The sequence below is a fragment of the Seriola dumerili genome, unplaced genomic scaffold (assembly GCF_002260705.1).
Source record: "Seriola dumerili isolate Sdu_G_001 unplaced genomic scaffold, Sdu_1.0 BDQW01000189.1, whole genome shotgun sequence".
In the NCBI taxonomy this organism is placed as follows: Eukaryota; Metazoa; Chordata; class Actinopteri; order Carangiformes; family Carangidae; genus Seriola; species Seriola dumerili.
In genome coordinates this window covers 30,465-44,408 of record NW_019174444.1, presented here as the reverse complement: position 1 = coordinate 44,408, position 13,944 = coordinate 30,465, and the positions used below count along the sequence as shown (strand labels likewise).

The window sequence follows — 13,944 nt, the reverse complement described above, 5'->3', positions numbered from 1 at the left end:
TAGGATCATTTTGAATGAAGAGATTTTGTTTTATGTGCCAATATTATTTAGTAATATTCCAGCCTAATTGTTTGTTACTGTATCAATTCTATGCAGGAAAAGGCAATGTGGAGAACTTCCTGCTATTCCTCATATGGAAGTGGAATCTCAACGTAATAATTATATGCACGGTGAAAGTGTCACAATTAATTGTAAGGAAGGATACGTCGCTCAGTTTGTTCGCTTAACGTGTCATGAGCGGAAAATGGAATGACAGTGAAACATCACTCGAAAAAATCTGTCAACGTGAGTTCATGCATTCTTATTTTATCAGATGTAGGCATTTATAAAAGGTTATGAGGTATAACCTAGTACTGAATATGTTTTTCATCTCTTCCAGCTATTCTCAGTCACTGTGCTTCCCCCGCCTAAAGTTGCACATGCTGTTGTTGTGACTTCACGTCAGAAGGAATACATGTCTGGCTCTGAGGCAACTTATCAATGCCGTGATCGATTATACAATCAAGGGAGTCGCCACAGTTACATGCATCAATGGGACATGGGGGAGAGGAACTTTACGTGCACATGTACGTTACATCTCAAAAGCATTTGAAATTGCTTCAGATGTGTCAGGAGAAAATTGTGTAGGTGTAGATGTAGGCATTGATAGAGAGATTACAAGGTATAACCTAATACTCAAGTGTTTTTATCTCTTTCAGCTAATGGCAATCCCTGCCCTAACCCACCTGAAGTTGCACATGCTGTTGTTGAAACTTCAGATCAGACGGAATACAGTCTGGCTCTAAAGTAACTTATCAATGCCGTGATCATTATACAATGGAGGGAGTCGCAGAATTACTTGCATCAATGGGCAATGGAGGAGGAGAAGTTTACATGTAGTCTTGCACGTACGTACATCCAAAAGCATTTGAAATTGCTTCAGATGTTATATGAGAGAGTTCAATTAGTTCAATTTCATTCAAACTTGATTTTTTTTTTAAAAAGTGGCAGCCATGATGCAGGATAACTTTGAATGGAGAATGTTTGTGTATATAATGCTAATATTATTTGTAACACGATATATACAAAATTGTTATTGTATCAACTCCAGAAAAAATGCAAGTGTGGAAAACTTTCCTAATAGGGAAGCGACATCTCAGCATAACAAATATGGGCTCAGTGAAGGCCTCCGGATTATTTTGTAAGGAAGGACACATCGCTCAGATAATCGCTTGATGCATGTCAGGGAAATGGTGTAGGTGTAGATGTAGGCATTGATAGAGAGATTAAGGTTAAACCTAATACTCAAGTGTTTTTATCTCTTTCAGCTATATGGCAATCCCTGCCCTAACCCACCTGAAGTTGCACATGCTTGTTGTTGAAACTTCAGATCAGACGGAATACACGTCTGGCTCTAAAGTAACTTATCAATGCCGTGATCATTATACAATGGAGGGAGTCAGCAGAATTACTTGCATCAATGGGCAATGGGAGGAGAGAAGTTTACATGTAGTCTTGCACGTACGTACATCCAAAAGCATTTGAAATTGCTTCAGATGTTATATGAGAGAGTTCAATTAGTTCAATTTCATTCAAACTTGATTTTTTTTGAAAAAAGTGGCAGCCATGATGCAGGATAACTTTGAATGGAGAATGTTTGTGTATATAATGCTAATATTATTTGTTAACACGATATATACAAATTGTTATTGTATCAACTCCAGAAAATGCAAGTGTGGAAAACTTCCTGTAATTCCTAATAGGGAAGCGGACATCTCAGCGTAACAAATAGGGCTCAGTGAAGGCCTCCAGATTATTTGTAAGGAAGGACACATCGCTCAGATAATCGCTTGTCAGGAGAAAATGGTGTAGGTGTAGATGTAGGCATTGATAGAGAGATTATGAGGTATAACCTAATTACTCAAGTGTTTTTATCTCTTTCAGCTAATGGCAATCCCTGCCCTAACCCACCTGAAGTTGCACATGCTGTTGTTGACACTTCAGATCAGACGGAATACACGTCTGGCTCTAAAGTAACTTATCAATGCCGTGATCAATATACAATGGAGGGAGTCGGCAGAATTACTTGCATCAATGGGCAATGGGAGGAGGAGAAGTTTACATGTAGTCCTACACGTACGTACATCCAAAAGCATTTAAAATTGCTTCAGATGTTATATGAGAGAGTTCAATTAGTTCAATTTCATTCAAACTTGATTATTTTGAAAAAAGTGGCAGCCATGATGCAGGATAACTTTGAATGGAGAATGTTTGTGTATATAATGCTAATATTATTTGTTAACACAATATATACAAATTGTTATTGTATCAACTCCAGAAAAAGGCAAGTGTGGAAAACTTCCTGTAAGTCCTAATAGGGAAATGACATCTCAGCGTAACAAATATGGGCTCAATGAAGGCCTCCAGATTATTTGTAAGGAAGGACACACTGCTCAGATAATCGCTTGATGCATGTCAGGGGAAAATGGTGTAGGTGTAGATGTAGGCATTGATAGAGAGATTATGAGGTATAACCTAATAATCAAGTGTTTTCATCTCTTTCAGCTAATGGCAATCCCTGCCCTAACCCACCTGAAGTTGCACATGCTGTTGTTGACACTTCAGATCAGACGGAATACACGTCTGGCTCTAAAGTAACTTATCAATGCCGTGATCATTATACAATGGAGGGAGTCGGCAGAATTACTTGCATCAATGGGCAATGGGAGGAGGAGAAGTTTACATGTAGTCCTACACGTACGTACATCCAAAAGCATTTTACAAAGTAATTCGCAGAAAGCTTTAAGAGGACATTAAGATTGTTCAGTGAAATAATGCCTTATGGATTTTTAAAACTCTGTAATCCAATGTATTATTATTATTATTATTTTTATTTTTAGGCTACTTTGAAACACATGAATATGCTGAATAGGCAGAATACGTATTTCATTTTAGCGTCTAGATTACAGATTAAGAGTCAGAAAAAATATGTACTGAAAAGGAATAGATTGAGACACTACACTGCTAATTAGGATCGCTTCGAGTCTATCCTAATACCATACACACAAACAATTTGGCGCTTGACAGAGTTATTGGTCCCTGTAATCATTTGTCCTCACCATACTGGCCATAAAGAGATCCCTCTGTGGTGGGTAACTACACTGTAAAAAATAATAGGGAACAAAATCCACATTTTCCACTGTGTAAAAATGCATTTTAAAAATGAGCCAAAAACAATTCAGCTTCAGCTTTGGGACATTTTCAAAACAGCTAGTACAAAGTTAAATCACCTCAAATATTATATGAGCCACACCGTGAGTGTTGGCATATAATAAGAAATTGCTAATTAAAACTGCTACTATTCAGATGCACTGTGGGTAGGAAAGTGTGGATTGAATAACTGTAAAAGTTTCTAAACTGCATCAAAATTACCCAGGAAAAGGGAAATGATGGGCATTTTGTTTAATCAAAAATATCCTATGTAATAGTCCTATATAAAACATAATGTAATACTGTACATGTATATATTGATATAAAACTTGTATCAGATTGAAAGAGGAAATAGGACAGTTTAGGTTAAGAAAACTAAATAAAAGTGCTTACCTCACTCTGACACTTGAAGTACAGCATATGGGTAAATATAACACCATGGGTAACAAAAAAAAGAAAACATGTATCATACAAGACAAAGGCACATATCCTTTATATTTGCTATATACTGTATATTTGCTCAGTTTAATAACAAAGTTACATAGAACTGGATGTATGAAATACACCCATTATATGTGATACTGAAGACAGAAATCTTCTCCCACTGATCCCACTCTGGAACAGTGATGCAGATTTTCCTCAAGGTCCACAGAAGTCTCAGTGGAAAAAAAAAAAAAAATTCTATGATCTTTTTGCTTTGGTTGTTTGGTCAGAACACAGAGAAAGAAAACTGCATCAAAATTACCCAGGAAAAGGGAAATGATGGGCATTTTGTTTAATCAAAAATATCCTATGTAATAGTCCTATATAAAACATAATGTAATACTGTACATGTATATATTGATATAAAACTTGTATCAGATTGAAAGAGGAAATAGGACAGTTTAGGTTAAGAAAACTAAATAAAAGTGCTTACCTCACTCTGACACTTGAAGTACAGCATATGGGTAAATATAACACCATGGGTAACAAAAAAAAGAAAACATGTATCATACAAGACAAAGGCACATATCCTTTATATTTCCTATATATATTTGCTTAGTTTAATAACAAAGTTACGTAGAACTGGATGTATGAAATACACCCATTATATGTGATACTGAAGACAGAAATCTTCTCCCACTGATCCCACTCTGGAACAGTGATGCAGATTTTCCTCAAGGTCCACAGAAGTCTCAGTGGAAAAAAAAAAAATTCTATGATCTTTTTGCTTTGGTTGTTTGGTCAGAACACAGAGAAAGAAAACTGCATTTACCTTATGCATTATTCATACATATATGTTCTTGATACGTATAACTAGGTAACATTGAATGACTGAGTTTAACAGTCATTTGTGTGAGAAGTGAACTTATATTATAAAGCTTTGGCATATTAAATAAAAGAGGAGAACATTACAAAAGCTTTATTTGGTGGTTTTATTCAGTAATTTTATTCAGAACCTCAGGCCTATTTATATGGGTTTTAAAAGTTATTGAGCTGTGTGTTGGCACTGAACTGTATAAAAAGCTTTGAAAAGGTGAAGTATAACAAAAATCAAAAGTGGCTTCAGCCTTTAAAACTATGTTTCATCTATCAAAATACTCTGTGTCAGTGGTCTCTCTCAGTAACATGGCCTGCAAAATCTCACAAATTTTTATAACCCAGCACTGTTTTACAGGGAAGGGAAAGTGCATTAACAGAAAAAAAAGAAAATAGCCTTTGACATAAAATGAACCAAATTGTGCACCAAATTGCCAAACTGGAGCAACAAAACTTCAAGGTGAAAGCATTAAATTGTATTAAGAATAATGATAATGATAATAATAATGATAATAATTTTAAAAATTAATCATTTCAATTCCTGCAGCAAATATTTAACAAACACTCAACAAAAATTCTATTACACAATATAAAAATTACTATACATGCATTTCTGTATTATACAGTATGCATGGTATGTGTAAGACTCAGATTTTCATCCGCCCTCTGTAAGTTGTCAGCTCTGTGACATTGCAGGGACTCTTACTTTACTACAGTTTTTGGTTTAAAGTACAATTAAGCTTTAGGTTTGTGAGGCTGCAGTTAGAATGGAGGTTGAGGATGAGTCCCAGGAAGTCCCAGAGTAGTTTGACTGAATATTGACACAATTGTAATTGTATACTATTAATTGTCCATTCGTAAGAGATGATAATTACAGTGTGCATGCTAACATTCAGAAATATCTGAAATAATTCTGTCACTTTCCCCAAATTAACTGCAAAAGTGACTGTGATTATTCAGATTATGTTACTTAGAGCTGGGGAAAAAAAGCTGCATTTTGTTGCTGACAACAAAGTCTAGTAACTAAACATAAAACTGCCTCTTCAGTGCCACCAACCAATAAAATGGCTGCTGCACATAATAGTGTTATCATCAAATGAAGAAAGAGGGAACAAAGTCAAGTCACTGTCACTTGTGCTTTCAACAAAAACCTGATAAAAACCTCTTTTTTGGAAACTGTTTGGTTAATGAATAATCTTTTGTCTTGTTTTCCAGTACAACAATGTGAACGTCCTGATGAAATTCCCAATGGCTATTTTGAAATTGTCCGTGGTACACATGATTTTCTCTTTGGAACAGTTATCAAATACTATTGTAATGAAGGGTATGTGGATCGAGACTGATTTATACATTCATAGACAGTATGATTATTTTATAGTGGTGTGTGAGTGGGAATACTAAACAAGATATCAATTGACATGGCAGTTTTTTTTTCCTCATTGACGGTTTTGTGTTCTGGCATTTCATTGCAGGTACCACATGATCAGTAAGGTTGACACCCGCAATTGTTTGCTTGGCTCATGGTCCCATGATCTGCCGATATGTGCTCGTAAGTCATAGTAACAGCAGAACAACAATTTTGTTCAAAGGTCTGTCAATTACTGTCAACTTTAACCCTCCTATTGTCTTTGGAGTCAATTTGACCCCATTCAATGTTCAACGTCTCTAAATAAATGGTTGACATCATTTTTTTTGCTTCATATTTAATGACTTGTCCTAATTTAATGGGGACAACTGAGTAAACATAAAATTAACATGATTATATTTTTTCAATGTCCTGTACACATTTCTACAGATCGGTGTTCTTTGGGGTCAATTTGACTCCAGACTGTTTCAGCTATATTACACATATAAGAAGTATCCATATTTTACACACACATCACTATAACATGCAACTTTATGATCTTCAAAAAACTTCCTTCTGCTTTAGGACCCATATCTACCTAACCATACCTGTAGTAGTACAAGAAAAAATAATACCCACAAGAACTTTGATATTTGGGGGACACGTGGGGGCAGGGAAATATAGTTCCCGCTCTTCAGCTCAGTTAATAAGAGTTGTGAAGTGGGAGGAGCTGTTTTAGGCACCCCTGGTTCCTGGAAGTAAAAGAAAATCTCCTGGTTGAAAAAATGATATACAAAAGATTAACAACTGCTTTAAAAGAAGGAAAGGTACAAGTTTGTGAACATAATAAAAGTTAACTTCGACTCCTAAGGTGCATTTCTACAAGAAACATCCAATTGTCACTTTGTGTGTTTCTAATGGCACGTGGAAGCTACAGATTACTGCGTTGAGAAATCCGATAATATAATCTGTATCTTAAATCAATTTGCTTTTAAAATCTTTAATTTTGGATTAATTCAGCAACTTTGGTGCCATATTTTGTCCCCAACTCCAGCAGTTTGTAATTTGCCTCTCATGATTACAAATTCACATGAAAACAGACTTGTGCAACAAGGGACCATTCCCGCTTTGCGACACTGTGGGGAGGTTGTTCTGTCTGTTAAAACCCCACATCGGCATTTTGTCTGACAAAAGACCTTTATTCACACATCAAATTATTGCTTTGCTCAGCCTTTTCTCCCCTCTAGTGATCTGAGTGACTGTGTTTACTCAGCTTCGAGGTGTGACCCCACCCGCAGATGGAAGATATTACAATGAAAGTTTTACTAAAAGACGTTGGGTCCATATATGCTGTTTACGTCCTCACATTCAGCTGTGACCGCCCTGGGAATATTTGAAAGGCAGTCCATAGCTGACATGTAGGAGAGAGTGGACATTGGGATAACCCATTCCCCTCTCTGTGAAGGTAACCCTTTAAGTAAAAAAAAACAATGCTGTACACAATAATTATGTGATTTTTAAAAAATATTTGAGCATATTGTAATACTATATCATCTCTATTGTTGTACTCTGGAAAACAGGGACAAATGATCACACAGTGATTTGGTGTTTCCTTGACCAGAGCTTTACTAGAAGTCAGTCAGATAAAATACATGACAACAACTCTGCTGAACCCGAACACATCTGCACATACTGTATTGCATGTTTACATCCCAAATTAATTAACTAAACAAGATATAACTGTACACAATTCATTCTCCTACGTGTGCTTACAAACGTAAACAATGAAGACGCTTGGCGTATCCTATTTATACAAGATGGCGGCAGCCTCGCTCGCCCACCTCCACCTTCAACTACTCCGAAAAACATAGTTCCATCCTACTCAAACATCACACAACTCCCCTCCTGACAGTCAAAATGTCCCACACAACTATCGGAACAATGTCACTGCTCACCCCTTCAGCCACATACCTGGAAAACAGGGACAAATGATCACACAGTGATTTGGTGTTTCCTTGACCAGAGCATTACTAGAAGTGAGGAAAACACCGCGAACCATCTCCCCTGTATGTGGGCTTAGACCCAACTAATCCATCTCTGATCCTTCTAGATCTCAACCTACTTCTTGGAAGACAGAGATTATAACTTTTCAAGTTGTGTGTTCTCCAGCTAGTCTCTAATCGTGTCTGTCTGCTGTTTGGTGCTGGGCAGTTGGGTTTTTATTGCTTTCTTGCTTGACACAGCTGCAGCCAAAACAACACCATGAGAAATGTGACACTGAACCAAAATAATTCTCTGTGGGTTCATCACCTTTTCACATACACGTAGTCATGTGATCCAATGTTGATATCAAATATTGATAATAGCCTAATTAATGAAAAGAAAGTACCTCTGTATGCAAATATATCTTCCATGTAATCTTACAAAGATTTTGGACATAGATTTGACTTCATGAAACCCAAAAACTCCCAAAAACTTCCAAGTGTCTATACTATATAAAGCTATTGTTAAAGCAGATTCTCTTCTTCTAAACAGAAAGCTGCAAAGTCACAGGCTTACCACCCAACATACGCCTCAGCATGCATGGAGTAGGTGATCAACTAACAGAAGGACAAAAGTTAAGATTTTATTGCCCCCTGCGTGGTCAGACTCTTCGTGGGACAGCAGAAGTTGAATGTTTAGCAAATGGACAGTGGAGTCATCCTTTTCCAACATGTGGAGGTAAGTCAATTTTTTTGTGTCCTCTTTTGTGTCCTGTTTTACTGATTCATGCTGAAACTGTTATCTCAAGATGTGGTGGTTTGTTAAGTTATTTGTGAGAAGATGCAAATTTGATGCATGTTATCTTTGTGCTTAGAGTTTTTTTCTATATTACAATCTTTTATATGTGTGTTTGAGGTTTCATAAAAACAACTGTGACTTAGATCACATTTTCACCTGCCATTAACATACAACTTGTGTTTGCATATTTCATGTGGATAAGAATAAATGTATGACAATTCACGCAGATCACTGTGAAACTGGAATGTTGTCACACCACATCTGGATATTGCAATACAATATCTGCTCTTTACAATTAAAGCACTAAGAAACTTTATTGATATATGTTTAGGAAATGGAAGCATTAAGATGAACATGATCCAGGGAGTGATTATGTTTCTCGCAACAATATAATAATTGTTGGGGGAAAAATGAGTACTGTATAGATGAATTTTTAGGTGATGGGGTCGAGCTCTGCTCCCCTTACTTTATTGATCGGATCGACAGCGATTGATAATGGATAAACTTGTACTCTCTGTCTATGCCCACATTCTTTTAGCTCATTTTGATTGTGGGAGACCACCACCTCTTGACAATGGAGACCTCAAGGAATCTCAACGGAACCAGTACAGAAACAATGAACGGGTTGAATACGTCTGCCAGAATTACCACATTATGGATGGTTACCCCTTCCGAACATGCAACAATGGTGAATGGACTGGACAGATGAGATGCCTCAGTAAGTTTTAATCCACTTTGCATTCTGTGAGGGTTTTCCATAGATAACACTCATTTTGGATTCCGGTGTTTGCAAGATTAATGTTAACATGTTACTTACACAGTGCCATTACACATTGCAGTCACTAGACATTTCATCATAAAAGTAGAGGGGCACTAAAGAATAAGAAAGAGGCAACAGCTCTGCAAAGCCAAACGCATTAAATAAACTTCACTGACTTTTCAGCAGCTGTGTTACCTTACAAAGAGAAAGAAATGGATCATTTCCGTGAGACAGCATGTAAAATCAACACAGAAAGACAGGCAACTAGTCTATCAAGTGAACGGCCACGGCTAGCCTTAGCTAAGTATAAATCTACTCAGTGATTTTTCCCCATCTGCAATATTTAATTAAAAAATGTCAACTTTGATGAACCAATATCTCGCAGAGGCAGTGGCCAAATCCAATCATGATGCAGAAAACAACCGGTAGCCTACACTGCTGCTTAAGGTAGTTTAAGGTAAAGCTCGGGGAAATAGAATAACAGTAAGCTGACCACTATCTCAGTGTTTGACCTAAGTAGAAGTGTACATGATTTGGTGTGAGTGACTATCTTTAAATCATGTTTAAGTTACATGTAAACTGTGCATTAACTTTTTTTATTGACTTCAGTATTAATTTTTTTTTTAAACGGAGACTAGCAATAATTATATATGTAGTGTGCTGTGCAGTCATTCCTGACATCAAGGAAATGCTTTGTATCTGTTATCTTTTGCAGAACCCTGCACTGTGGATAGCGAAGCCATGAACAACCGTAATATTAGATTCAGATTTAGTTATGACAATAAGAAGTATTCAACCCATGGTGATGAAATGGAGTTCATGTGTGCCAGAGGAAGACCTGTCCGCACAGTGGCAATGCGTCAGTTGTGTCGTGATGGTGTGATTGACCTGCCATCTTGCCAGTAAAGCTTTTTAGTCAACCTGATGTGATAAACATGAGCTGTTTGGACAAACATGTACATGATTAACCAGACTAGAGTCATGTGCTGATCCTGTGTCTATGCTTTAGTGCTGTGTGTGGTCTTTTCAATAAAACATTTATGTTCACTCACTGTTTTATTCTTTTATACTTGATATTGTTCTGTATGAAAGCTAAGCCTAATGTTGAGTAAACAGCTTTCAGCTTGCTACCCTTTATAATTCATGTTCCTGGGTGGAAATCAGTTTAAGAAAGTTAAATTTGGTGGATTTACCTGCTTATGGATGCAGGCATCATTTATATTAAACCAATAGGTTTCTTAAATATGCAAATCATCTATTGTGATTGTCAGTGAGTCATCCTTGCTGTATTATAAACCTATAAGTGTGCCACTGGTTATTATGCTTAACTGCCACTGCAAAAATCTGCAAAATATTCAACATTTTTGTGTATTTGTTTTTAACATTTCCATGGTTACGTTAAAGAAGCTCAAAGCACTTGGATATAATTAGGGAAATACTGTGGTCCTGGTTGAAGCATAAGGCTGGTCAAAAATGTCAATCCATCTCTCTATAGTTTCTGAATTTCCTACCATGTTTCCTAATATGAATCCTGATAATAATTTGAAATATGTAAGGTCTAGAAATTTTGGGTCACTCCAAACTATTTTCCTGCCCTGAAATGCTCGACGATATTGCATCTTTCTGTGTGTAATCATTGGTGGTGGCTGGCATTATTTAATTCTCTTCTTATTTCTAACTAACAACCAACAATTCAATAGTACATCCCTCAGTAGTGAATACTGAATATTGAGGACCCCGTCCTGTCTGTTGCTCTTTACCCCAAGCCCTTTTGTTCCTACTGAAGACAATATCAACTGTAGTTTTTAGCAAACATTTCTCAAACAGCAGTGCATTTGTTGGGGGCTATTTTCAGCCACGCATTTGTTGCTTTAGTGAGTGTTCACAGCAGCAGGAAGACAGTTTATGTGGGACTGACTCAATATAAACTAAGGTGCCCATGTTGACCATAATGAAAGAACTCGTCAGCCAGTATAAAGGTCAAACTGACTTATGTTTAATTCTTCTGGGACAACAATGGACCTCTATGACACAGGGGAATACAGTAACACATCAGGTTTTGGCCACACAGGCAATACTTGTTGGCAGGATCAATTTGCTGACAGTGAAAAAATAATAGAATATCACCAGACTTACCTTTAAGTCAACACTGACTTGAGGCATAATATAGCTGTTTTTTCTTTCAATATTAAACCAAACAACAACAAAAAACTTACCAACACTAGATGGACCACAGGATGGGAAACATGGTCTCCATCAAAGTCCAGCGCTTTACCCCCAACCATCCACCCTGACCTCCCCCATAGGACTACTGTCTCACAGGACATCTCACAAACCCTTAAATGATCCGGCTGAGAACACATTCCTTTAAGGCGTCTCATGAATGAGATTGATAGGATACTGAACAAATACATGTACAGTGTGTAAATTGAATGTGAGTACACAAAAGGTGCTGTATGTAAGAAATTCTGCAACTTCCAGTATTGCAAGCAGCGCGTGTTGGTTTGTTGTGCAACATGTGTCGTACAATCCTGCCCAGAACAGTCCATGTTTAGACAGTCAGTAATCCATGCCACTCAAGCAGGGGACAAACACGCAGGATTTCTGCTCTCAACATTTGTCAAAGGAACATGAACTTGTCTTTTCTCCTTTTGTTTCTCCACCTGTGGGGGAACATGGAAGTGTCTTTGTCACAGAATGGTAAGAAGGATTTTTTTTTTTTTTAATACTGAGGTCTTATGATTTAGGTTAAAGGATGATACTGTATGTGTGTGTGTGTGTGTGTGTGTGTGTGTGTATATATAGTATTATACAATATTATATCGAGTAGTATTTCCTTACTATAGAAGAATTACAACCACATACCTCCAAAAATTGTCTCTTGTGCAGGATAAAAAGTAAAGGATTGTTGCCACACTTAATGGCTCCTGATGAAAATTCTTATTTATTAAGTACTGCAGTTTGGACACAGGCCAGTTCATGTGATATGTGAAAACATACCTTTTTTTTTGCTCTTGATTGATGTTAATTAGGCTAAAAAAAATTCGGAAAATACATATGTAAATTTACTTCTACTTTTACTTCTCATTTTTTTTAATCTATTATTTCCAATCTAATATTTCTTTATACTGGCATAATGAGAGACCATATGAGCTCACATTGTTGTAATGACTTCATGATGCTTTGTCAAGCTTTATGCATGAGGATTTTTTCTGGATTAATGTATATTACAAATGCACCTCAACATTTAAACATACAAGCTGGTTTAATTAGCTTGTGAAGAAGATAGTGTATCATAAAAATCATGTACCGGATGAAGATCATGCAATCAAACGATTGTTTCCAGTCTTTATAATTATTTTGGGAGCCATTCAGTATTGCGGACATCCTGTAATTTTACAGATGTGTTCTGTGTTCAGCTCCCTTTCCATCTGCATATGAGGCAAACAGTTAATAAAAAAACAAAACAATTTAAGATCTTGGAACTTTTCTCATGCTGTCATGTTTTTTGTCTGTTAGCATGTTCAAAGCTCCCAGATGTTCCTCATGCCAACATCGACTACAAAGAAGGAGACGTGATCGGCTTCACTTGTGAATCTGGTTATACATCAGCTCAAGCCTCCAAATACGTATGCACGAGTGACGGCTGGCTGACAGTCAGTCAGGGAAAATGCTACTGTGAGTTATTTGGCTTTCTGCCCTACTCTTTCACCATTGATTAAATGACAACTGGTTTTACCATCCAGGTGTAATAAATTATGCAGAGGGATTGCAATGTGATTTTATCTTAGTGGATCCATACACTGAAATCACCCTCTTAACATGGGTCCCAGACTAATGTTGCAGACAAATGTTACATAAATATATATCTATTTATAAAGCCTGTTATATGTTGAGTTTATATACAGTAGGGTCCAAAAGTCTGAGACCACTTTCCTAGAATGGAAACATTAAAATTAATAAGAAAAACATAAGCATATAGAAGTTTTTTTTTGTAAACTTGTGTATAATCAATTAAATATATATCTTAAACATATATGGCTGGAAAACATTATTCCATGTAAGAATTCATCATAGTTATATTTTCTAAATATGTACAAATTTTACTATGGGTATTTCATATATGTTGTAAACATATAATCATATATCCAGAGGATGTGTATATGCGATATTAATATAGGTGACATATTGGACAACATCACTCTTGATATAGGGACATACATGTCATACATTACATTTCTGTATGGGTGCTAACCTGCATTTTATTGCGCAATCCCATATTGTGTAATTACACTAAAACTGAACATTCACATTACACATTCAGATTATATTCAGGAGTTTATGTAATACACATGCAATAGGAGTATTTTGGGGTTCAGTGTCAAGAACTCTTAAAGATGAAGACAAACCACCAACCTTGCCAGTAGTGGCCGACCCCCTGCACCAACTAAGCTACAACTGCCCGAAAGCACCCTCACAATGCCTCAAGTCAAAGAATTAATGGGAAAGGATGAAGCTCAGAGTTATAACAATCACATCTGTTCTTCTACTAAGTAATTAATCGACCTTA

The 13,944-nt window shown here is 36.6% G+C and overlaps 1 protein-coding gene across 1 annotated transcript in view; it reads left to right on the top strand.

Moving 5' to 3' along the window:
* cfh (complement factor H) overlaps positions 1 to 13,944 on the top strand; it is a 34,936-nt gene that overhangs the window by 14,960 nt on the left and 6,032 nt on the right. Inside the window, exons 19-21 of the mRNA XM_022753135.1 lie at positions 2,527 to 2,736; positions 5,704 to 5,812; positions 5,961 to 6,037. Of these exons, the coding sequence (XP_022608856.1) occupies positions 2,527 to 2,736; positions 5,704 to 5,812; positions 5,961 to 6,037 (396 nt within the window). The remainder of the gene's footprint in view (positions 1 to 2,526; positions 2,737 to 5,703; positions 5,813 to 5,960; positions 6,038 to 13,944) is intronic.